At 35.5% G+C, this 26,640-nt stretch overlaps 1 protein-coding gene across 1 annotated transcript in view; it reads left to right on the top strand.

Annotated features, from left to right (window-relative positions):
* The window catches only part of RYR2 (ryanodine receptor 2), a 383,210-nt gene that overhangs the window by 180,921 nt on the left and 175,649 nt on the right, over positions 1-26,640 (top strand). Inside the window, exons 11-19 of the mRNA XM_063390404.1 lie at positions 811-885; positions 3,907-4,063; positions 10,053-10,217; positions 11,337-11,458; positions 13,400-13,583; positions 14,249-14,384; positions 17,122-17,217; positions 23,435-23,553; positions 23,949-24,082. Of these exons, the coding sequence (XP_063246474.1) occupies positions 811-885; positions 3,907-4,063; positions 10,053-10,217; positions 11,337-11,458; positions 13,400-13,583; positions 14,249-14,384; positions 17,122-17,217; positions 23,435-23,553; positions 23,949-24,082 (1,188 nt within the window). The remainder of the gene's footprint in view (positions 1-810; positions 886-3,906; positions 4,064-10,052; positions 10,218-11,336; positions 11,459-13,399; positions 13,584-14,248; positions 14,385-17,121; positions 17,218-23,434; positions 23,554-23,948; positions 24,083-26,640) is intronic.

Genomic DNA, 26,640 nt, shown 5'->3' with positions numbered 1-26,640 from the left:
GACAGTGCTAACTTTCCCTGTGTTTACCTTAAAGCAAAGCAGGGTTGTTTGCTCAGGGCTTTCAGTGACCATAGGTCTTAATCATTTTGTGCATCCAGTATAGATCACTTATCTGTCTGTAGAATAGTAGAGAAAAAAAACCTCTGTCTTGTTTAGGCTTAATTGACATTTCTCTAGACATACTTAGATTTCTGGCTATATGCAGGAATTAGAGAGGTAATTACATATAAAAATTTGTAAATAGGAAGTTGTTAACATCTGAGATGTGTGAAGACTGTGTCAGTGCGGTTGTTGTAATATCTTAGGTATTACGATATTTAAACAAAGTGCTAAGTAAGTAAATCTTCAAAATTCAGTGTAATAAGCTGCAGTTATTTTAATAGTATAAGCTCTGAGAAAACACTACCTTTCCTGGGAGATACATGAAATGGTAACAATTCTTAATCATTATTTGATACTTGGGTATTTTAGACTCTAGAAATGTTGTAATTATCAGGTTATGGATAATGTTTCTTCCCATGGATTCTTTATCCTTAAAACATTAAGAAAAATGTCTAAGCAAATACTGTATACACCTTGATAGTATGAATGTCACAGTTATGGATGCTGAGGACAATTAAAACAAAATTTAAATAACGAAATCTGAAGGTTTATTTGTCAAGACTGGGTTTTGAATCTAATAACCTTTGAATCTGACAAATGCAATAATTATTTTGACCATCTCAAAATGAAAGGTGTGGTTAAATGAATGAACACATACAGTGGTGGATTCTGGTGAACATTTATCCTGTGGCATTGCTTGGTTTTCAGAACTGTCCATTACGAAGGTGGTGCTGTGTCCATTCATGCTCGTTCCCTTTGGCGACTAGAGACTCTAAGAGTTGCGTAAGTAAAATCTGCCTCAGAAAAAGAAGGATGTTTGGCAGGACACTTTTTGCATAGAGCAATCCTGTAAAATCAAAATGATTTCAATTATAATATTTTATAATATCAAAATAAATTTAATTATAATTACAAATCCAGATGAGTAAAACTAAAGTAATCCTTTAAAAATGCTTTATATGGCTTTCATTAAATATTAAACAAGTTTTTGTAGAGAGAGTGTGTGTTTTGATTATTTTTTAAAGTTGTTATACCTGTCAGTGAATTCACAATTTACATTTTTAGCACATAAATGACAAAAACAGAACTGGTTTCCTTAAAATAAAAATCACGTGTGATACTTCTCCCCCAGCTTGTTTAAGCCATTTGGAAGACTTTAAAATAAAAAATTTAAAAGAAAAAAATTAAATTATGCATTATTGGAGGTGTTGGAATAATAGTAAGGAATTGTGCCTTGTTTGTTAAGATAATTGCAATGTAAAACTGCATTTAAATCATATTACATTATGTGCTTGTGATAAAGTTTCTAGTGAGGAATAAATAATTGCTTTTTAGAGATTATATCAGAGCAGCTTATGAAAAGGTTACACTCCAATGATGCTGTTTCTCTGTGTGCTTTATGACATTAAATGTCAGCGATAGGGCAGTGAGATTTTTCTTTCAGACTAAAATGGACTTTGAGACAGGGACAACAACAATGAAACTGTGGAAGGATCTCTGGCTTTTTATTTCCCCTATGGCATTTACTTCCCTAATAAGCACTATTGCAGCAACATGGGGATCCAAGAAATTACAGGTTTCTGTTATGACCATCACATATATCACTTTGACAGCCATTGTATACAAACTTTTGAAGGGTAAGAATTTGAATATATATGACTGAAAGAAATTGTAAGTACTGGCAAAACAATTATTACAAATGGAGCGGTAATCTTTCTTTCTAAAAAACAGGATTTTCTTACTAAGAAGAAAGAACCAAATAAAATCCCAAGAATAATGCTCTCCTATACTTCCCTCACTTTATTTTCCTGTATGATATTCTAATTGCTATATACATTCATTGCTGAATTGCAGCCCATTAGTATTCCTGCAAATGCTTCAATTTATAGTTTTGTGTATGCATGCCTGAAGTTCTCAGTCAGCTGTAGTCCTTCCCAGAATGACTCCAGATATAAAGCTATGTGAATTTTACATCAAAAGGAACAATTATTTTCTCAACCCTGTTTGTTAGTGGAGAACTCTTATAAAAATTGCCTGGGCAGCCTACATGGACAGATGCCCTTGGGATGCCCTTGCCATGGGACACCAAATAGTATTGCTCAGCATTGCTTTCTTTTCCAAAAGGTGGCAGAGTTCATGCTCTCACATTGCAAGAAATATTTTTAGTAGTCAGAAATGGCTTCACAAGATACTTCCTGCTCAAAAGGCTTTTTTTGTAAGTGCACGTGAATCGCTATATTTTCTATCCTGCAGGCATGAACTAGAAGCATGGCTCAATTACACTACTTTTTTTTTTTTTTTTTTTACTTATGATCTGTAGCTACTGAGGCTAGAAGAAAATTGAATCAGACAAGAGAAAAGGCAGCTCCCCAGCATGACCTATAATATAAAAGGTGCAGAACTGATGTATTTTACCAGACTCGGCAACACAATAGCTGAGATTCATGACCTGACATTTTACTGACTAGAGAAACAGAAGTTATGTTAGAACACTGGACTCAGATGTCCTTTTGTGGAATATGTGGACTTGGCTGTGCAGAGGACAGAAAAAGATAAATGTGTTTCTAAGATACAAAGCTTCCATTTTTCCTTCTACCCCAAAGCTCCCTCAACTTCAACAGAAGAGACTCTAGATTTCAAAAGAAAATAGTTGAGGGCAAAAACCTTTTTATTCTTCTGTTCTCTTTAAAACCAATAATTAAAGAGGTTTAGAAGTTGAATCACTGAAGTGTAACTAATCCTGTTACAAAACAGAAACATTTTTAAAACTGCGCTTTGAAAATGTTTGCCAAATGGGTTTTGCATATTTTGCGTCCAGTATGGCCAACTCAAAAGAAGCCACATTTAAACAAGTGGGTATTGCTGTTAAATAGATAAGTGCTTTAACCTGCTACATCTGTGTGTCAGGGAAAATGAAAATGATTTTAACTTAAACCTGTGGAAGTACTAACTTAAGGGATTTTTCAGACTTCCCTATGGATACATATACATAATACATATACAGAATAAATACATTATTTTGTCTCCAAAATGCAGCACTCACATACATCTGAAGTGAAAACTTTTGCAGATATAAGACTGAAGAAATTCTGTGGAGACTAGGAAAAACCCCTAGTTGTGAACAGTTTTCCTATTTGAAAAGCCTTTGTGAAGTACATATTCCTTAATAACCCCTACACAAGTTTGTATTTAGGAATTAAACAGGAAGAACAGCAGAGCTGGATTTTCAATTTAGGGCAAAAAGTTGGAAACCTGTGACCTGTCCTTTAAGATGAGTAATTTTTGGGGAGCTTAGATAAGTTTTGCCTTTCTTCCTTCTATAGAATATGAAGAATCTGGGCCATTTTTTTCTTAATAAGTTTTCATATTTATTTCAGGAAGTTTTCTATTTTTTTAATGCATTTTATTTTTGCACAACAATTAAAGTGTGCTTAAAATCTGACTGCTAAGAGATCTCTGGAAAAGTGAAGAATGGCAGCTGCTGGTAGATGAAATGTTGGAGAGGGAACTGGCAGATCTAAACTCTTTGTGTACAGCACAAGCCTCCTTTTCTGTAGGCGGTCTGTACCTTCTCTCAAGAGGAACTCAGTCTGAACAAAGGCAGCTTGTGCAAAGGAAGACCTTAAGATTATTTATTAGAATGGTTTTGTAGGGGAGAACCACAAAGTACCCACTTTCTTGCTGATACTCCAACATGTGAATTTTATATTTTTTAGCAACTGGTTGGTAATATATTTTACTGTCAAATATTATTGCTAGTAGCTAATTTTTTTTTAAATTTTTTTTTTTTATCGACTCTCCTAGGTGGAGTGGCAGCCACATTAGATGGGGACAGCCATTCAGACTAAGACATATAACAACAGGAAAATATTTAAGTCTCCTCGATGACAAGAGTCTTCTTCTTACAGACAAAGAGAACGCAGATGTAAAATCTACAGCATTCTGTTTTCGGTCTTCTAAGGTATGGAATCAGTGCAGCATTAATATTACTGGTAATAATTCCAGTCTTTTTAGAAAGCAAGATTTAGATACTTTCTGATTGTTGTGATTGCATTAATTATTGGAGGCTTCTACTTTTCACTGATTTAAAAAAAATCCAAAATGCAGTATAATCAATAACTAGAAAGCTCTTTTCATCATACTTTCTCTATGTATTGCTACCTGACTCTCTGTGGGTTTCTTTCATTTATTCATTGTTAATTTGTTGCTTTTTTGTTGTTTCATTGGTTGGGTTGGGTTTTTTTTGTACTTCTTGCCCACTTTTGAGCAGTATACTAATTTCTAATTTTTTTTTCTAATTAACTTCTCTGCTTCTTCTAATATCTGCTGTCTGACACAGGAAAAACTTATTGTGAGTTACTGAAATTAAATTGGAAATTCAGGATTTCTCTCTGCAGATACTTTACTCTTGTCTAATCTGAAGTATTTCTCATACTTATCACCTGTAGAATTTTTTCTGAGATTCTTCCAACAATAATTTTGTTGTTGTAAAAACCTGTCTTCTAAAATACGAAGTAACAGTAAAGTAACAGTAAACATAATTACTCAATTACTTCTCTATACCATTTAATTTTATATATATATATATATGTATGTATATATGTAAATTATTTGCCTGCTTGAAAAGACAAGAAAAGATAAGATACCGAAAGCAGGTATATAGACTTTTGCACCTACATAATAAAGACTGTAGTTCAAGTGATGGTTCTGAGACCCAGACAATTTATCTTTTTTGAAACCATTAGAAAAGCCATAGAAATGCTTAAATGTTTTAGGAACAATGCAGTGCAACCATATTAGGGATTTCCTGTTGCAGCTAGTATAGACTTCAACACTTGGAAGCTAGAGGGATAGAATAATTCACTCACTGATTTTCAAGATGGCTTGTCAGCAGGGAATGCTCCAAAAGGAGTGGTGTGTTCTATTGTTACATGGTTTATTTAGTCCAAAAAATATTTGAAGGCAAAAATTTTTAGCAATAAAGAATGTCTCTTGTTTGATATGGATAAGGTGGTTTGTCTCTATTTTCTATGTAGCGTATGCTCATGTATTTTGGAGAATAGGTGATGTTGTATTTGAAGTTCTTCTTTTTATTCTTTTTTTCCAGCCTGAATTTGGAAGTCTAATTTGAAATTATTTTGAGGTTTTATATTTTGAAATGGTTTTGTTCTGCCATGCTCAGAATGAAAGGTTAACATTTATTTTGTTTTTAGTGGCCGAACCTATCCTATTCTGAGCAGAGAAAAAAAGCTTTGAGGCAGGTAGAAACTTGTTATGGTAGTCAATTCTTGAAGTCTTGCGAGAACTTTAAGAGGAGTATAAAAGGTAATCTGCACATGATAAATAAAATTTTACCACTGTTTACATATGGATTTTCAAAGAAATTGGAAGACTGGAAGATCACATTTGGTATAAATTTTGTGGCAATCGGTACCAATTTTAATGAATGACTTACTTGGAAGGAATTATAGAGATACCATAGGGGAGGAGGAGCATATGGTTTGCTGAGGATGAATCAAATCTGGATGCAATCATGTGTTATGTGCTCTAGAGTGACCCTGCTTGTGCAAGGAACTTGGACCAGATGACCCACTGTAGTACTTTCCAACCTGACCCATTCTGTGGTTCAGTCTCCTGCTTTGGACTTATTATAGGAGTGTCATGCTTCACTTTATTAGTATATAGGCATTAAAAATTCTGAGGTGGCTTCCCTCCCTGGGAAGGAGCATTAAAATAAAGATTTCAAATTACAGGAGTTCTAAAAAAGCTTCTGTAGAGAAGCTATGCAGATTTAGGGTCTCTCCCTCTGAATATGTTTGAACAAACCATCCAAACTTTCACTTGTGTTGTTGCATGTACATAGCACCCCCAAAAATTATTCATGGATAAGAGGGAACACCTAATCTTCTTTATTGAGTACAGAGCATTAATACGTAACCTGCACTTCATATTCCAAGTAGCTCGATCTTTCTAATAGAAATTTTATCCCTTTTTTTTGCCACAGTCATAATTCTTCTTGCAGTAGCTGGAACGAAGGGGAGAATTGTGAAGCTCCCACTTGTTGTACAATAGTTAAGTTAGCTTTAAATAGGCAAACATAAACAAGCTAGAGTAAAGTGTTAAAGGATCAGTTCCTTTAAGCATATGAGTTGACAATATCTTCAATTTCTGTATGAAAAGCAGCTTTCATGTTTGCAGAGATAGTGCTGAAAATGTCACCTGAATATCTGAAGATTTACATGCAAATATAGAGGATCAACATTTAGTTTTTATACTTTATTATTTGCAAGGGTTCATCACCTTAAACGTATTAGCTTGGCAGTACTTCATTTAAAAAATTGCCCAGAAGAGAACTAGAAAGTAAAAGGGTTTGTTTGTTTGCGTTTTGGGGTTTTAGTGTCTATTTTGTTTTGTTTTCTTGATAAAAGCTTGAAAATATCACAAAGAGTGCTCAGAAGATAAGGGTTTTCTGAGGAGCTAACAGTCACTTCATTTTTCTTTCTGGTAGTCAGCCTTTGTTCTCTAGTTATTGTGTATTACCTTAATAATTATCATTAAATGCAAAATATATTAGCCTTTCAAGAATCTGAGGTTCAGAAAATTCTTTTCTTTTTCTCTCTCTATTAGTTCTGCTTCATTCAGCATAGGATGTCCAGAGATATCTACAATTCATTTAGCAAACATATGACTCTTTTAATAGACTTGTATTTGAAAAGATCAAGTTTTGTGGGTTTTTTTTTCTTCCATTAGCTCAATATTGATTCTTTTTTAAAAAAAGAACATTATTTTAATATCACTATTCCCTTGAAATAAGGTAATTTTACTAATTTAGAAGTGTTTGTACTTTCTGTACCAAGTCTGCTTTTCCTGCCCGTAGTCTTTTCCAGTGGACAAAAATAATCAATTTTAATAAAATTTTGTGGCTTCTATTTTTGTCTTCAGCTTTTTCTTTCTTCTTTTTACTTCTAAAATTTTACGGAAATTGTATTAACATTGCTTAAAAAGCAGCCATAAATTAGCTTCTTGCAGTTGGTGAGCTCTTACAATATCAGTCCTGTAAGTGTACGGGTTAGGTCAGATGACAAGAGGTAAAATTGAAAGGACAAGCCTTAAGGCAATCCATTTTGGAATGTTATAAGGAGTTAAACAGAAACATTAGACTGAAATAATGGTTAAGGTGAGGCTTCATAAAATAATTTTTCAACATTAGAATGAAACCATTTTCAAAAGATTTTGTTCCTTTAGCCCACAACAAAAGTGGGAAGATTGGCTGGTGTTCTTGTATGCGTGGAATAAACACTGTTTAGAAAGAGAACAGCCTTCTGGAGAAAATCTGGCCTATTGTTCAATAAGCGTGTTCATTTCTGATACATTCTTGTTTTGCATTACTGTGATGGTTTACAGACTGTTGCAAAACCCACTTGTTGCTGTTTGTTCCAGTGTAATAAATGAAGATTTTTGATCCTTGTTTAGACAAGGCTGATCACATGAGAATGTGTCTAGATTACAAATAGGACTGAAGGTTTTCTTTGTAAAAATGCTGTAGGAAGAATTAGCAGATGGTTTGGTAGTGGCAGGTTACATATGTGGTAAGAGTGTGGCTGGAAACTTGCACCATGTAATGTCTGTGCCAATGCACCATTATTAATTAGTGACATGATTTCTAATATTTTTCAGATCCTTATTTTCTCTGATGAACTATTTTACTGTAGATAATGACATTGATTCATTACATATACTTTCTCAACTATCTGGTGTTTATTGATATGAACTCAGCATTCCATTCAAATCTTCCCCTTTTTAACCAATTTGTGGTTCCTGTTCACTCCCACAAACAGTTCAATGTCTTGAAGCCCCAAGATGAATGGTTTAAATACCTGCTGCCCCCACACCATCCACTAGTCTTCTGTTTCTCTCCTATATGTAGTTCAACTTAGACACTATAATTGCTTTCCTGGCTACTATATTTATTTTGCAGGACAGAGCTCACTTTAATGGGATTGATTTCAATCTGGGATTTAAACCTACACACAGATCTGTTAGTGTACTTACTTCAGTGAGAACAGAGATTTTGTTTGACAAATTGCTGGACTGCAATTTTTATGCAAAGTAAATTTAATTCTAATTGGAATGAAGATTTCAATATCCAACCCTTCACTTTCTGTTACAGCCAGTAAATTTTTAACAAAGAATGCAAAAATACTTTAAATTAATAATCCCTCATTTTATTTGCAGTGCTTAATGAAAAAAATTGTGGATTCTTGTGTTCACATCTTAAGAAATTAATTGCGAGACCTGAAAAAAGAAAGTCTGACAATGTAGGAGCCCCGTATGTGTTCATGGTATCTTCTAGTTACAAAGAGAATTCAAAAAACTGGAGCTTGAAATCAGGATCTAATTTATCTTTTCTTGTATCATCATTTGTTTGCAATGTCATATTACAAGTACCTTTTCAACTGGTACTACATTCAGGTTATTTGTGCCAGCTTTTGAAAGAATTGAATACAAGAAATGATATGAGCAAAATAATAGGTTAATAAGGAGGCACACAATGTGTCTAATTGACATCAGATTATTAATAAACGGGTTCCTACCATGTATCAATGGACAAGATTTTAATAAGAATTTCATCACTTAAGAAGTGCTGAAAGTCATTTACTAGGTAGCGAAATTAACATCTGTATCCAGAAACAATCAGAAAGCAAGCTGAATTGATGAATATATTATATCTGAAATTTTAATATTATGAACAGGAATCATAAGTATTTCACCTCCGTACTATTGTACTTTTTTTCCCAAATGCTTTAAAATGCATTCATGATTGTAGGCTGAAAATCTAATTACAGGACATTTCTCATTATTTAAAAAATGCTTTAAAAAACCTTTGAGAAGTTAGAGATTGTTGTCTGTTCATGTACAAACCCCAGTTTTTCTCAACATTTACTTTTAAACTGTTTTAAATGCTCACATTGTCAGGGCACTTGTGTATGAAGTAATCATTCTTCTAATATTTCCTGATTGTAGACTGGTAGAACACAGAGTTGTTTCAGTCTCACTATTTGTACCATTACTCCGAGGAGCTGCAGGAAGATGCTTGTCATTTCCTGCTGAGCAAGAAAAGCCCAGAATGTTAAAGGTGTACTTTGTCAAAGGGGTCTTGTTGCATACTGAATGTAGAGTCACAGGTCCTTTGGTCAGCTGAACCATATGTTTTTGGAGAGATTAAATGCGTGATCTTCCATGAAACAGGATGCATGGGCTGTTGGTCCATACAAGTCTGTTCAGAAGTAGTTTGTGCTTAGGAGAACTAGATTTTGAGGAAATGCCTCAAATTTGAGCCACAAACTCTAGTATTGTTTGGGATACTACATTTCCTCTCCTGAAACAACTTCTGTCTCTACAGGATGCCAGCTGGAATGACGTGCTGTCATGCCATTAATAGTTTGTGGGCCAACCATGCAGAAATTGATTGCTTTTTTCAGGAAGCACTGAGCCCATTGCTGGGCAGTGAGCAGTTAAAGGCCATCTCTCAGTGATGGTTGGATGGAGCTCATCTTTTCCAGGCTGGATAAAAACCCCAAGTGCCCAAGAAAAGCCTTGTGAAGGTTAATGCCTGTTTCAGCTAGGGGAGTTAATGTGTCTGGGGTTGTTTTGTAAGCTCTTATGTTTCAATAAAGACATTAATTTTCAGTTATGATCCTAGTTCTTTCCTATACAGGTGAAATGAATACACACAGCCTTTCAAGTTTAACAGGCTAGGTTTTTGCATGGATAAGATTTCTCTTTGTCTTTAACTAAAAGTTACACTTTCCCTTTTTTTTAGTGATATCTTTAAAGAAGGATCTCAAATAATCTTTTAGGTCCTGTTCTGGACAATTTCCTAATATTTATTTTTTATGCAAACATTAACACATTGGTTATTGTTCATGTCTGCATTTTTTCTTCATCAGGAAAAATTGGACATAGGGACAAGAAAAGAGGTGGATGGAATGGGAGCACCTGAAATAAAGTATGGGGACTCAATATGCTTCATACAACATGTAGATACAGGCTTATGGCTCACGTACCAGTCTGCTGATGCAAAGTCTGTAAGGATGGGTTCTCTGCAGCGAAAGGTAAGGCTGTAAATAGGAATGCATCTCATTCACTCTCAGTCTCATAGACTGGGTGGGGAATGAGGAATTGGGAGATGAAGGGAGCTATGTGAGCCAGCTAATTTCTGGATTTCAAATATTTTAAGCATGCTTGCCAGATAAAAGATTGGGGTTTTTTCAGTCATGTATTGAAAAGTTAAGTGGTGTACTTAATTGTCAAACTGAAGGCCTGACGAAGTCTGTTTGTTAACCTATAGATATTATCTCACAAATGCTGATATATCTGGATATATTTGCTTTCAAACTAAAATATTAGTAACAACCTATTCCTTTCTAAGGATTAGAAAGATTAGCTAAGATTCCTTTCCTCAGTGTAGTTTTGATGGAGCAGGCTTTTAGTTCAAAGCATTCTTTTCCATATTGTATGTATGTTACCTTTTGGGTTAGAATGTTCAAGTCCTGAGCCCTGAGAGATTTCTTTCTTTGTAGAATAATCACAGTCAAGCTGAATGCTAGGTCAGCATCATAAAGTAGGAAAAAGATTCATTTGTACCTTAACACTGGATTGTTTTCCATGACTATTTTAGACACCAGAACTACACAGTTAGAGCAGAGGTTTAAAATATTTATGTGGATTGGATTGAGCTGTCCAATCCATCAGAACCATGGTAACTAGACAAGAAAAACTGTAAGTTATTGGAAATTACTCAAAGCATAGTCAGAAAAGGCCATTAGCACTCTTAGAAATGAGGACCAAAAAAGAATACCTGTTAAAGCAGACCTTTTCTGCTTTAAGGATTTGCTGCTCTGTAGGGGAAGCGCTTTTAATGTTGACAAAAACAAAGAGCAAACAAAATGCCTTAGTTGGGTTTGTGGTGGTTTTTTTTTTCTTTTTTTTTACTAAAGCATATTGTTAGCAAAAACTGTAACTTTGACATTATTATGGCACTGAATCTGCTGCCTCAGTACAGCTGCATCCTTGGACATGAGAAACTAAACCATGGAATTATCTGTTTTTAATAAAATCATTATTTCTGTATGTGACTTCATAATTTCCTAGCCTGCCGTCCTTATGTGAGTTTTCAGACTTCTTATTTCATGTCTCATTTTTTTGTGACTGCTTCTTGCTTTTGTTTTCAGGCAATAATGCACCATGAAGGGCACATGGATGATGGTTTAACACTGTCCAGATCTCAGAATGAAGAATCCCGTACAGCACGTGTCATCCGTAGTACAGTCTTCCTTTTCAACAGGTTCATAAGGTGTGATCCTTTTAAAAGGATCTTTTAATAATCACTTTTCCTTTTTTTCTCTCTTCAGTTTTATTCAAAGCTGCCATTAACACAACAGGGAACAATTTATTTTTCAGAAAAAAATAGATCAATGCTTCTCAAACTGGACTTTGTCAATTCTTTGTGTTATCAGCAGATAAGCACCTCAACAGATACTGGTCAATTTTTTTTTCTCTGTCTTTTAACATTAATTTATTGCTCAATCTTGATTTAAATATATAAATATACTGAAAATGCAAACAAACCATAAAAGAGGTATTTTCTTGCCAGAATTTGCTTAAAGTCATGTAGTGCATAAATTAGCTTTTTCTTTTCTAAGTACGATTTTTAAAGGTGATCTTCCTTGAAAAATCTGGAAGAGTGAGATAACTGTATAACTATAGATCTGTAAAAACACAAATATACTGATGAAATCCATATTATCAAGAAGAAGTTTCCTTTAAAATCATACCTTCTTTCTACTTTCACATTACACTTTGCTTATTTTTTCCCTTTTAATGCTACTTGTTTCTTTAATATTGTGAAACTTGAAAAATGTTGTGTTGTATTTTATAGTAATTAGCCATTTAAAAATACTGTCAGATTATGCAATTTGCATTTACCTTCCTATTCCTAAATCAAGCTGATAAAATGGTAATTCTCAAATGCTTGTCATTTCAGTAATTGATAAAAGGCCCTTTCATCAGTGCAGCTTGCATTAGAAAAAGAATGATATGCAGTAAGCCTGCATGGAATGATAAAAATTTCATAAGAAATCATTTGCAACAAGAAAAAAAACAGTGTGGGAGATGGTGACCTGAAGCAACCATGTCCTAAATAAGGACCCAGACAAAGACACAGACATATCAATTTGTTGAAAAGCATATAACAAGGTACTTTAAAAAACCAGGACAAAATCACCCATTAGGAGAATTGTCTACAGTATGACATTTGAAATACAAAGGAAATGTAAGCCCTAGGTCACTTTGTAAATAATACACCTTCATAGAAGCTTCTAAGAATGCCATAAAAGATAAAGACAGAGAAGGGCAATTTAATGATAAGGTTTCACAAATCAAGGTATTGCTAAATTACAGTGGAGGTTTTTGTGGAGTGCACGGGAGTCCAAGGCAGTGTTCAGCGGTTTAGTTTTGGCAGGATGTTACCTCAAAAATAAAAAGAATTGAAGAGGATGAAAATTATTCTTTCGAGTGTATGCTCCAGTTCTTCCTCACAAAGTCAGTAGAAAAATTGTGCTTTGGATAACATGCTCACAATAAAATTAAGCTTTAAAGATAACTTTTGTAGTTGTCCTTTTGAAACTTTGCATTATTTGCAAAGGCATTCAACTGATCAAAGGACAGGTATAACATGGATGAGAACAGTCAGCTCTCCACTTGTAAGAGAGAATGTTCACAGGCTTCTACAAGGCCAAGTTTGAATTGGGTATAAGGCAAAAAAAAGGCTAAAGACAGACTTAGTGGAAGTGCTGCATCTTTCCACACTGAAAAGGGCTTAAGAGCAGGTTAGAGATGTGTTTGAGAGCCTCCATGGGCAATCCTCCTCAGCACTGCAGGACTGGTCTCTTTAACTTGTGTCCATTCCAGTTTCATGATGCTTTGTACCAGTTTACAATAACTTCTCTTCATCTTTTGCCTCTGAAACTGCTACATCCGTAGGTAGGATATTAAAATGTGGTTTTTGGATTTGAAAAAAAAATTCCAGAAAAAACATTTATTATACTTTCAGGTTTTATTTGAGAAGGGGTAGGCTGTTAAATGGAGAATGGTCAGATATGAAGAATTTTTGGCAAGTTGCTGTCAGAAAATGACCTTTGGCATCTAAACAAACTTTACTTCTAATTAAATGAAGAGTTGGGATGATAAAGTAAATTACTTTTCAATTCTCAGAAGACTTTGCATCTTCTTGCAGGGGCCTTGATTCACTCAGCAAGAAAGTGAAGTCTTCCACCATCGATTTGCCTATCGAGTCAGTCAGTCTGAGCCTTCAGGACTTGATTGGCTACTTTCACCCCCCTGATGAACATTTGGAGCATGAAAATAAACAAAACAGGCTCCGAGCACTGAAGAACCGCCAGAACCTCTTCCAAGAAGAGGTACTTCTCTCAGTTTTACCCCTGATTATCTGCTACCTTGTCTGCAAGCATTCTTTCACAGTATCTCTAGTATTGATATCTAATATGGATTATGCTTGCAGTGGGTTTTTATCCTATAGGAGTCAAACTATTTGCTACATTTGTAGTCCCTCTAGATCTTCTGCTTTTCCTGCATACTTGAAGAAATACATTTAACGGCCTTACTTCTTTTTCCCTTTACGACCTTGTGCCTTAAACTTTACAGTTTTCTGCTTATGTGTGAATCAATTTTTTTCTGTTATAATCTCTTGATATAGAAGGAAGTTTTGGTTTACTAAGTATTCTTTAAGCATTTGTTTAATATTATGTGTTATTTCTCTGATAATAATAATTGCCTATACTTTGTCAGATGCCTAAACATCCTCCAGAATAAAATCTTGCCTAAAATTATGTCACTAATACGATTTATTTTTGTTTTAATTTGACCATCCTAAATGGCAGACATTTATTACCTCCATCAAGGAAAATTTTCTGTTGGGATTGCTTGTTTGACTTCACGCACATACTGTGTTTTGCATATCCTGTTCTTCATGGGTTTTTTTTTCTTAGATTTCTGAAAATCTTTTGTGCTTGTGTCTAAAAATACTTTTTTTTTCCTCTGACGTTATGAGCTTTTTGATTTTTAGGGTATGATCAACCTTGTACTTGAATGTATTGATCGCTTGAATGTATACAGCAGTGCAGCTCACTTTGCAGATGTAGCTGGGAAGGAAGCTGGAGAAGCTTGGAAATCTATTCTGAATTCTTTGTATGAATTACTAGGTAAGACATATTATGGATTACTTGGCTATTTTAAGCTCAAAATAGTGAAGAATAAAGAAGTATGTAACTCTTGTAGTACAGAAGAACTTCCATTATGTAGAAACTTAGAATACAAATTAAACAAGATTTTTTGTGTTTGCAGTTATTTGATGTATTAACAATCAATTAAAGAAGTTATGTCAGGAATTATAAACATTTAAAAGTATCCAGGCTACATTCAGAGAGTTAACATCTCCATGAAATCAAATGATGACCTTTTGGAGTACAGATGGTAGATGATGGCGTATAAAATTCTGTGGTTTGGTTATTCGTAGATATAGGGCAGAATTTAATTTTTTTGTTACAGCTTAGTTTATCTCTTGTTACATGAAGCACAGTTTAGACTGGAGGAAGTAGTGACTTGATTTCCAATTGGCAAGGCTAGAAAATTCCTTCTGAAGAAGACTTTCTTCTGAAGAAGAGTCTTCCTGTTCTGTACAAAGTATTGCTTCCATGGACTTGTAGTGATGAGAACAACACACAAGCTTTTGTTGACTTTCCATTCTCTGTGCTCCCCCTGCCCTCTGATGTTGCTTCTCTAACTGCATTATCTTCTGGCAGCTAATGCTTAGGAATCCTGGCTTTGTTCTAGCTATGATGAATTTGAATGTTGCTCTGTTCTGAATAATGCATCTGTACAGTAATTACGTGGATGACAAATGGATATTGCTTGCTCCGTCTCGCTTCAGCAAACAGTACTTTGTTTTTTGAGTCTGCACATAAATAAAAGTAAACTGTGATGCCAGAATTCATGTCTTTTGTCATCTCATTGACATTGTGTTGTATTTCACTGTGATGAGAATGAAAGCATTTATAGATGCTAAGACTGGATTCTAAGATCGCGTATTATCTTAGAATGGTTTGGGTCATAAGAGACCTCTAAAGATCATCTAGTCCAGCCATCCTGATTGCAAAAAGATACTTCCTTATATTCAATCTAAGTCTCCTGTCATTCAAGTTGAAATAATTGACATACATCTACTAAAGCATCTGTCCTTTATTACAAATACATACATTCACTCTGAACTTGTACTAGATCCTTTTGCATTACAGAAGAATGTGTAGGAGTAAATGCAGTGATGTGATGTGAATGTCTGACTGACCACATCATGATTTTCAGTTCTTCAAAACTGAATGCTGGTCTTGTTCAGAGTAGGAGGCAATAAGAAAAGCAACTTTTATTTTTCTGTTTTGAATTGTTAGTGTCTGTGTGCCTCATTTAATGCACAGCTTTATCCAATGAATACTAACCTTTCACAAACTTGTGCAGAGCAGCATTTATGAAACCATCTGTGTCTCATTACTGTTAATGAAGTTAAATTTAGTGATGTGTTGAGCACTGAACTGTTACTGCCTTCATTTTAAGTTCCTGTGTGAAGCACAATGAGATCATGTATCTTGTCTGAGAGCAATAAAAAAGTCACTGTCAGAAAAAGGTGTTCCTCAGTTCTAGTCTGTGTGTTTTAACAAGATGTCCCCCCTCTTATGATTCCCAAGTATTTTCAAATAATTGTGGTCATTATTAATCAAAGGTGTAAGATTTCAGGGTACCTATTTTCTTCTATTCTGTAACACAGCAAGAAAAAGGTGTTTGTTTGTTTGTTTTGCCATTAGGGTTTGATTTTCCTCATCAGAAAACTAGTGAGGAAACTGCCAGTTTACAGAACTGTCAGCGTTCCAACACAGCTCTCTCTCTTTGCATATAGTTTCATGTCATATTTATGTTGTAAGTTTCTAAGTTTAACCTTTTATAAAAAAAGCAGCATAAAAACATAGTGGCAATATAATACAGCGAGTTTGTGTAACAACAAAACATAGATTTTAAGAGGCCATTTCCTTTTAGCAGGACCAACAGTCTCTGCTGCTGGAAATAATCACAGAAACTTCAGGTTGAAATCATTTTTGACAGCACTGGAAACCAATCTTAACCAGTTTGTGCTGCTCCACACACCAAATCTTTGTGCCTCAGTCCGTTTGTGGAGTAGAGCAGATGCTTCTCTGAGAGCTTGTGTGTGTGCACACACCTGAGATGCATGTAATCCAGGACAGGGCAAGCTTGTGGGTGCCTGCAGTGCTCAGGGAGATTTCAGTTCAGTTGTACCCACCAAGTCAGTTCATGATTCTGTCTACTTCAATCCTCAGCTTAAAGCATGAGGGTGAAACAGAGTCAAAGCAGTTACTTCCTCCCTACAACTTTGTCCAAAGTATAGCAAACAGTTCTTAGACATCTATCTTGTTTTACTTGTTATGGTAGAAAATACTTGTAACAGTAGAAAATAATTTGCATTCATCACCTATGTTGCTGGCTTCACACTCTGCTTTTGCAATGTTTTCTGTCTTTACAAGAATACTCTTTTACAGAAACTTGTTTCTATAGTAGCAACTGACTTCTGTGATGTAAATACGGGCTTCTTTCTTCTACAAAATGTAGACCATTTTGTAGGGATTATTGAGATGAATGTAGAGCCAAAATAATTCAAATTCCCTGAAGATCAATTTGATATCAAAGGTATTTCTTGTGCTGAATTCTAACTATCACTTATATTGTTTAAATTTAAGTCTAGAACAACAATAATTAAAGGTTAAGACTCTATCTTACTGCATCCTTTCTGACAAGAAAAGACAGGAATTATTTAAATTTAACTGCACTTATGACTGTGATTTAATTTCTCTCACGTTCTGTCTCTCTTCCCAACAGCCGCTCTGATTCGAGGAAATCGTAAAAACTGTGCTCAGTTTTCTGGATCTCTTGATTGGTTGATCAGCAGATTAGAAAGACTGGAAGCTTCTTCTGGTATGCTTTTTAGTATTTTAACTTCCTTAGTTGACCAGTTCTGAATTCTTTAATGTTGGTAATATACTTATTCAGCTTAATTATAATTAAGTTCTTATTATGAGAGGGTAAATTATGTTAATAAGGTGAGTTTTATATTTGTAACATTTTTACATACTGATTTCAGTTATACTTCCACTTTAAGTTCTGGTAGTCTTGCCTTATCCTTGACCAAGCAGATGGATGTAGTGTTATCTTTTAATTCAGACAAACATCTGATGAAATAGCTATTCAACAGTGTAAATTGTATTAAGTTGTTTTCTAAGTTATTCTGATGTCTTCCCTTTTCTTTGTAAGTCTGCATGTTTTCCAGGATTTGCATCAAACTAAATATAACAAAAATCATATGGAATGGATAAAATTTGGTCTGCCTAACAGTGTTTACCTATGTAATACACATACATTTTCTTTTGAATCACCTCTTTTGCTCCTCAAGTGTAAATTTCTATCTAGAGTTAACAAGAAATGTTTTTCAATAGCAGTTGAGACTGTTTTGCTTTAAATATAGCAATTTTTACAATTTACTTGGAAGATGGCCTCTTGAGAGTCTTTCAAGACTTTTTTTTTGTAATAGTGCTGCAGTAAGTTCAAAGGGCAGGAAGATTTGTAGTCAAACCAGTTGGAAATATAGCTACAATAACAGTATTACATACCTCTCCAGTTACATGTTTTAACTTATGCCCATCATCTTGTTAGTTTAGTGTCATGTGTTATTCCATGAACTGGAAGGGAATATAATGATTGATTAAAGAGTCGTCCTCAGGAACTGAAATTGCATTCCCCATATATTCTTTCCAATCCTCAAATCATATGTCTGCCCCAGAGTAATGGTGTGTTCAGGAGTCTTTGAAATATTAAGGCCAGGAAGGAATTATGTCCCCCATTGCAAAAGTTCTTTGTTTTATATTAGACTGGTAAAGATTTGGGGAAATAAAAAAGTCGTAGGCATAGCGCAGCCTTTTACAGTGGCATTAATAAATGAGAAATACCCAGTTATTGCTGAGTATTCCACATAATTTCAGGAATTGTCTCAGTGCAGGTCACCATTTGGTATATATTAAATTTCTTACCTCAGTTGCATTCAATGGATCAGCAGCAGATGTGAGAACAGATGTGTCCTGTAGTAAACAAGGTGTTTGTGTTCCCCTCAGCTTTGTCATTAAACATTCATGGGCATTTTGTATATTTGCCATAAAGCTGTTCCTAAATGAACTGACCAACAACATGGGAAAATATTGTCAAATGTCAGTGTTGACAGGAGTGGCAGGAGGGTTCTTCCTCTCAGAGCTGAGGGTAAACTGACACGTCATTCACTACCTGATTGACAAGATTTGCAGTGGTTGATTGCACTTGTAAAAAAAGAGCAGTTACACACTGATGCTTCTCCTCCTGAAGGTTTTTCCATTTGTCAACTCTTGGGGCAAGCAGAGAGTTTGAAAGTCACTTATTCTTGGGGCTGAGACTGCTATAGACTTTGAAAGCATTTACCCATGTGAGACAGCAATGTTTTATGGAAGTGCTCTTGCAGAGTTTTGGTTTGTATTTTAGTTGCAGGCCTATGGCCTGAGGGCTGGGGACCTGTTTTACTACAGGATTACTTCCTGCTCCTGGCATGCACCTGGCCTGTTTCAGGCTGGTAATGTTTGTGCTCCGAATGCCTGAGCAGCTCAAGAGGCGAGGCAACAGAAACATAGGAGTCTTTGCCTGTGTCACTACTTGAGTTCTCAGCTGGTGCCTCAGACAGATGGCTGCTTACAGCACGGGTCTATAGTTAGAGGTTTGCAGATCATCCTGTCACTGCAGCTGGTACACCAGGGTTGGTGATCCTAACTAAACAGATCTCCTAAGTGGAACGTACTTTGTGTTGTTTTACATTATTATTTGGAGAACCTGCTTTGTAGGTGCTGTGATCTCCTTGCTCTATTGAGCATTTGAGTAACTGAATTTAAACTGAAACAAGCATTTGAAAAATGTCAAAATCATGTTAAATTATTTTTCTACCATGCTCCACCTTTGGTGTGACAGAATTAATTTAGAACAATGATCACACACTTATGCGTTTGCGTGGGATTTGCAGCCTGCTTAATTTCAGTGTGTATCACGAGATCTTAATGATGAAACTATTTCCAAAAAGACTTAATTTTACATCTGAAGCTCTTAGCATAAGGCCTTTCAGAAATAATGCAAAACTTTTTGCTCAACTTTTGGAGGTTCAGAATGAAATTTCTTATAACAGCTCTAAAAATGCTGGATTACATGGTTTCTGTTATGTACATATGCATTTTTAAGTTTTAATCTCAAACCAGAAAGATTTCAAAATTAAAAACTTAATTGCTTATGATAGTATAGTAAGGTATGAGACGCATTCTGTAAACTGCAGAGCATTCTGACACTAGGGTCGCCTGCCTTTTAGCAGCTAGTTGCTCTGGGTAGTGAACCTCCTGACATGCTACAAGAACCCTGAATGGACTAATATTTGTAATATTTATTCATTTGTTCTGAGTTTTCTGCTAGGAACCAGGCCACTTGTACTCCATCCCCATGTGTATTGGTAACATTACTTCCATGTTGCTTCCAAAACTGATTTTACGATAAAGGTTTTTTTTGGTTTTGAGGGAGTCAGTTATAAAAGATGCTAATTAGGCTGTGCTTTAGTTATCTTGAGCAGCACAGTACGTTTAGCTTTTAGTATGTAAATGTAATTTTGTGATTTTATGTGGGATGCTTGCTTGCCAGGTTTTAAGCTTTATTTGGCTTGACGGGCTGAGGATATTCACTGTTTTAATTTACAGTGGTAGATCTTCAATAGAGAGAAATACTGGCTCATATTAAACCTTTAAACTAAGAATACTTGGATACATATATTCACATAAAATATTTTTTTCCTAAAGTAAAGTGTTTATGAGGTAGAAATACCATGTTCTGTTAATCACACCAAAATTAAGTTCACCTTCAATGTTAAAGCTGTCAGTTACATCTCCTGCATGTGTTTTCTTGAATGTATTGCAATAAAGATTTGATGCTACCTGCTACTCTCTATGAAATTCCTGTTTTCACTTTTTTCTTCTCCTGGAACTAAAAGTGTTATGAAAACAGAACAAAAGCATTAAATATATAAACAGCAACTGTGAATTGATTGTACAAATTAGATCAGCAATTGATTCATTTCCCAAGCTTCACTGAAGTGAAAGAAGGAAAATTATTATCTGTCCAAGTAGAAATATGTCCAAGAGTAGACCATATTAGAAATGAGATATCACAGAGCTGCAATGCAAATTCTTCAGCTGTCTCTACAATCCATAAATCAAGATTAGATTAATTTTTCACTCTGAAATATATTCCAGATGGGATTAACTAGCCCTACCCTAATCTTAAAGGCATTAAAACACAGGTAAAAAAATAGAATACAACCAGGTAGTAATCTAGTGTTGAGGAATACATTCAGTGCAGGAAGGACTGTTTGTAGCCTGCAGTTGAGCTGGTGATTGGGCTCTGGGTGAGATGAGAAGCTTTGAAATGCTGACTCTTAGCATAGCAAAGGTCCCAGGAAACTGTGACCCAGGCAGGTGACATTCAGAAACACAGCAGGACTCCAAGACCTCCAGATTCCACATGCTTAGATGGTAAAGGTATAAAAGCCCAGGTGCCCACAGACTCATAGACTGTTCTGAGTTGAAAGGTGCCAAAAAGGTTCACTGAGTCCAACTCTTAAGTAAATGGTCTGTACAGGGATTTAACCCACAGACTTGATAGTATTAGCACTGTGCTCTAAGCAGCTGAGATAATCTCAGGTTCCTGTGTTGGGGATCTGTTCTTGGTATCACCCAGCTTGAGTTGTGGCTTTGTTAGTCATTGCACAACAATGAAATTATTTTAAGGATTGGGACATCTGAGACTGCTATGAGAAGCTTGGTGTCAAGCTGGGAGGAAACCTGTTCTGACTATGCAAGTGTATAGCTCCAAGGCTGTGTAGCTCCAAAGGGTCCATGGTCCGAGCTCAGATGGTGCAAGAGTGACAGCGTAGTTCCTAGCAGAAAACTCAGAACAGATGAGTATTGCAAATATAGTGCTTTCAGAGTTGTGGCAGCATGTCAGGAGGTTCAGTATCCAGAGCAACTAGTGTTAGAATAGATTGGCTTCTGAATGGTTGGACAGGGAACTTTCTTTAACATGAATATCCTCCAGGCAAAGGATCATTTTTTGGAACCAGATAATACCAGGTTTTGAGGGTTTTTTTGAGTGTATGCATTTTATTCTTGTATTCCACAATATGATATTAGAGAAGTCAACATATTGCCCTGAAAATAAATGCTTCCTTTCATCTGTTAGTCATTAAGAAAATTTTCACTCTCCTTACCATGAGCTCTGCATATCATACTGTTTAATTATATTAGATTCAAATGCTTACTGCTTTACTGCCTGGAGAAACTTCAGTGAAATTGGAACAAGTCTAGTTGTCTTTAATGTAGACAGTCTAAAAGTGAATTAGTCCAAACAGACACAGTACACTCATGTGTGATTTTTTTCTGAAATATTTGGTAATTAGCATTCAGATGCTATAGTAATTCAAGAAGGTGCTGGGACAGCTGGATATAATTGATAACATGCCTTTAATATTGAATATTTACATCTTCAAAGTCTTTTTAATTCTGTTATTGAAAATGTTAAGACTACAAAGTGAACCCAATGTACTATTTTAAGACAAAAGGTTATGACTTTACCTACAGAAAGTTCCAAGGGTATAGTTGCCACATTTATGTGGTGTCATTAGTACTGGATTACTATTTATATAGATAAAGTGTATTTCAGTGCTACAATGAGAGGTGGCAAATGTCCAGTTACCATGTTTTGAATGTAATGATTTTTGTGCATTCCCAGATCACTGTGACACACAAAGTTGTTGATCTTCTAGATTACCCCTCTATATTAAGGATCCTTTTGTAACGCTTTTTTAACCTCCCTAGATACTTTTTACCATAATCAGTGATCCCTGACCTTGTCTAGCTGGCAGACTGAGTGACTGTGCTGCTGCAGTGTTGCTACAGAGCATCTGCTCTTTTAGCTGGCTCTCATGACTCTTAGGTTTCTGTCCTTTTTAACAACATTGTTACTGTCAGTATTCATAGAATGGTGGAATAATGGAAGTGCACATCTGTTGAAACACAGATCATACAACTCCTAAATTCAGATTTAATATGTTCTTTTGTTTACAGTTAAGGCTTTTTGTGCTTAAACCTTCAGGGCTATAGAATCACTTTGGTAGTTCACCTCTGGCTCATTATTTACCTGCATTTTCTGTTTACATATGCATGATTTTGTCTACAAATATACAAAACATATACAAAGCAGTACACTTTGTTTGAAACCTGTTTACTAGATAATCAAATTATCACTGTATCTGTTGACTTCTACCTTTTCTACATTTCAGTCCTTGAGTAATCCCTACTTGTTATTAGTGATGATAGCCTATGTCCCTCAGACTCCTGGAAAAAACATTAAATAGTATGGGGATGAATGGTGATGGTGGTGCAGGTTATCTTTAGCAGCTGATGTTCCCCTCCTCACTAGGATCAAAGGCAGGCCAGAGTACTCCCAGTGAGACAGAACCATCTGACAAAACCACTATTTTTCCCACATTAAGGGTAGTTTGCAGTGCTACAATTTTCTTGAATGGAAAGAGGGCATGGCAAAGAGCAGAAGACTCATGCTATGGATTTTGCTTTGCAAGGATTAAGCTGAGTGTTTGGAGACATGGCTTGAATAAAGGGCTGAAGGCAGAATGATGAGAGCTGTCCATTGCTAATAATAATTGCATATCTCTAGATTTAAGGCTGCTTCTTATCTTTCCTTCAGCCCCTTTGATTTTTCTCATTGTGGCCACAACTGTAGCAACTGATAATGCTGAACTACATGTACAATATTTGACTTTCCCGAAGGTAGAAGATCCCAAAGCGAGTGTTGATTTGGTCCAGTACGCATGGGAGATAGTTTCATTTCCCCATTACAGAGAAACATTTTAAGGCTAATGATTCTTCATGGCAATGACTTGGGTCATTGGATTTGTTTGTCATATACAATGATTTTTGAAACTATTTCATGTTCATGAATAATGGATTATGAACTGTTATGTGCAGTTATGACTTTATATGCACTTCAATTATTCTTTTTTCCCCCCCAGGAATTCTAGAGGTTTTACACTGTGTGTTGGTAGAAAGCCCAGAAGCTCTAAACATTATCAAGGAAGGACATATTAAATCAATCATCTGTCTTTTGGACAAGCATGGAAGAAACCATAAGGTAGGCAAAGACTAAACAAGTATATTTAGATGAAAAAAGCAAGCTCATTCATCTGTGTGGAAGTTAATTTCAAAGACTTTAATGCTATTTTGATACTGAAGAATGAAACTTATCCAAAAATGTGAATGAGCAGTTTGAAGAAGCAAAGAGAAATATTACCTTCTCTTTGGCAAAAAACATACATAACAATTTGTGAAGGAAGTGGGAAAAATGTTTTGATATTACGAGAATTTCAGAATTGCTCTAAAGTAAAACCACTAAACCACTGTGTTGGATGAATTACTTACCTTTACATGTCTTCCAGTAACAAGGTATACAGCATTACATTGCCTGAAGTAATTAACCGTGATAATGAAAAAGTATTTAAGATTAAAATAATTTTTTTTTTTTTTTAGGTTTTGGATGTTTTGTGTTCTCTGTGCGTTTGTCATGGCGTAGCTGTGCGGTCTAATCAACATCTAATCTGTGATAATCTCCTGCCAGGAAGAGATCTGCTCTTGCAGACACGCCTTGTCAACCATGTGAGCAGGTACAAAGAAAAAAAACAACAAACCTCTATCTATGAACAAAGCAAAAAACCTCAAGTTGTGTTTAAAAGAAATAGTCATTACAGTAAATCTCTTTTACTTCCAAAACTTTTGTTATGACATTTTATTTCTGTTAGGATTTTAAATTCCTTTTGCCATAGTGATTAAACTTGATACTTGGGTCAGGGAAAGCTGTCACAAGCTATAGCTGCCTTAAACTGTTTTAAGTCTGCAAAGCTGCAATCCCCTCTAAAGATGGTGGTCTAGATCTAGCTGTGCATTCAAAGTATTGTCAACTGATGTCCTGTGATTGCCTTTATGTTTATGATCTTGTGAGGATTTCCTAATCACCTTTGGTCAAAATTAAGAATTTAGTGCCAAACACCTTCACCAGTGCCTAGAATATTTAGAGTGCCTTCACCCTTCCTTCCACTGACAGAGTTTTAGAAGCTACCTTCGAGCAGACACTAATAACAAAATGGAGGTAGAACCATTTTAAATTGGTAAAGTGTCATTTATAAATATTATTAAGTAAACGTTTTTCCAGAGTTGTAGTTGATACTGTGGACAAAGAATGTGGCTTTATGTGAAGATCTGTGGGATCTTCTTCTGTCTTAAACTTATTTATTTTTAAAAGTCAATCACTGATGGAGAATGAAAATTGAAACAAAGAAATAGTACTTATAATTCAGAGTTCATAGGATTTATTAGATGCTGAAAAACATATAAAATCCACACTGAATATTATAGGGAGGCTACTTAAAGCTAAAGGATCTGGGGAACCTACTGTCTCTCTTGACTTGGCATTGGTGAGGCCACACCTGGAATACTGTGTTCACTTTTGGGCCTCTCACTACAAGGAGAACCTTGAGGTGCTGGAGCATGTCTAGAGAGCAGCAATGGAATTGGTGGAGGGTCTGGAGCACAAGTCTTATCAAGAGTATCTGAGGAAACTGGTTTGTTTTCTCTGGATTACACTGGGCTCAGTAGAGACCTTATCACTCTCTATGACTCCCTGAAAGGAGGCTGTAGCCAGCTGGTGGTCAGCCTCATCTCCCAAGCAACCAGCGACAGGGCAAGAGGACATAGCCTCAGGCTGCACCAGGAGAGGTTTGGATTGGACATCAGGAAGAATTTTTTCATGGAAAGGGTGGTTAAACATTGGAACAGACTGCCCAGGGAAGTGGTAGAGCCATCAACCCTGGAAGTGTTCAGGAAATGACAGGACATGGCACTTAGTTCTGTGGTTTAGTTTTCGTGAAGATATTTGATGAAAGGGTTAGGCTTGATCATCATGGAGGTCTCTTCCAGCCTCAATGACTCTGCAATTCATGACTGAGCTTCTGGGATGACTTTGGATCTTATACAAGGAATGTAGACCTGTCTTTCCCAAATAAGGTGGTAGAAAAAGCAAATTAGTTCTTCCATATTTTGGCTTTTCATTAGGAAGCTGTGAACGAGCAGATTCTTATTCTTGCAGTTTTAAGGAAAAAATTATTTTTTCAAAAGCCAATAAGACCAAGGAATCATTGGAGAAATTCAGTGTTAAACTAATATGTGTATACCTTGATCCAAAAATATTTGACGAAAGAACTTTCTAAAGTAGTATTGGAACTTTATAAGATACTGCTTTTTAACATACTTTTTCAGGGAAATGGAAAACTCTATTCACAAACGTATTTTGAACAAGAAGAATTTGGCTGATTAGGTTGATTAAACTGTGAAGTCTAGACAAAAGCATTATAAGGTGCTACTGTGTTCAGGCAGAAAAGATTCAGTTGGTGATCTTGCTAATAATTTACAAGTAATATAAGTTTTCTGGAAGATAGCTTTTGTCAAACACATTTTGGCTTTAAGGACATTAAATTTTTTACTTGGAACATTGTGAATAGTACCTATACTTAAACATTTGGCAAAAGACAACCCATATGCTTTTAGAAGGAAAGTTTAGTGGTTTTACCTAATAAATTATAATAATATTTTATAAGCAACTAGATCAGTAAAGTCTGATTTTACACTGACTTGTATTTAACCACCCATACCAGCCCTTATTTCTTCCTTTGCATTCCCTTTACCAGAAACACACTGGAGCTAGCTTAGAGCTATATTTTTGCTGATTAGTCAGCCTGAATGGAGAAAGAAAATATTTATGAAAGTAATAGCTCAATCTAGTAGAGGGATATGAAGACTACATACACTCAGTCTAGAAGTTTAAAAGATTTTTTGCAATATGGGTAACCAACCATTGAAGAAATATAGCTAGTATTGATTTTGGATACTTCTGTGCTCTACGACTTTAATTCAAGATTGAATGTCTTTCTTAGTACAAAGCTGATACAGAAATGACTGTCTGGAGACAGATTTTTTGGGGGATGAGAGTCTATATTCAATATTATCCACAAAATCAGATTAGAAAAACATTGGTTTTTTTCCTTTTTTTTTCCCCGCCAGGACCTTTAGATATGACTCTACATATTGCTCTTCAGCTAGATATTGAATAAGCACAGTAGTAGCTCACCTTTTTTAAGTAGTCCTGTGAAGTACTGTAAAACCAATAGCA

The sequence above is a fragment of the Prinia subflava genome, chromosome 2 (assembly GCF_021018805.1).
Source record: "Prinia subflava isolate CZ2003 ecotype Zambia chromosome 2, Cam_Psub_1.2, whole genome shotgun sequence".
NCBI classification, from domain to species: domain Eukaryota; kingdom Metazoa; phylum Chordata; class Aves; order Passeriformes; family Cisticolidae; genus Prinia; species Prinia subflava.
Note: the sequence above shows the minus strand (reverse complement) of the source record. Positions and strands in the feature narration are given on the sequence as shown.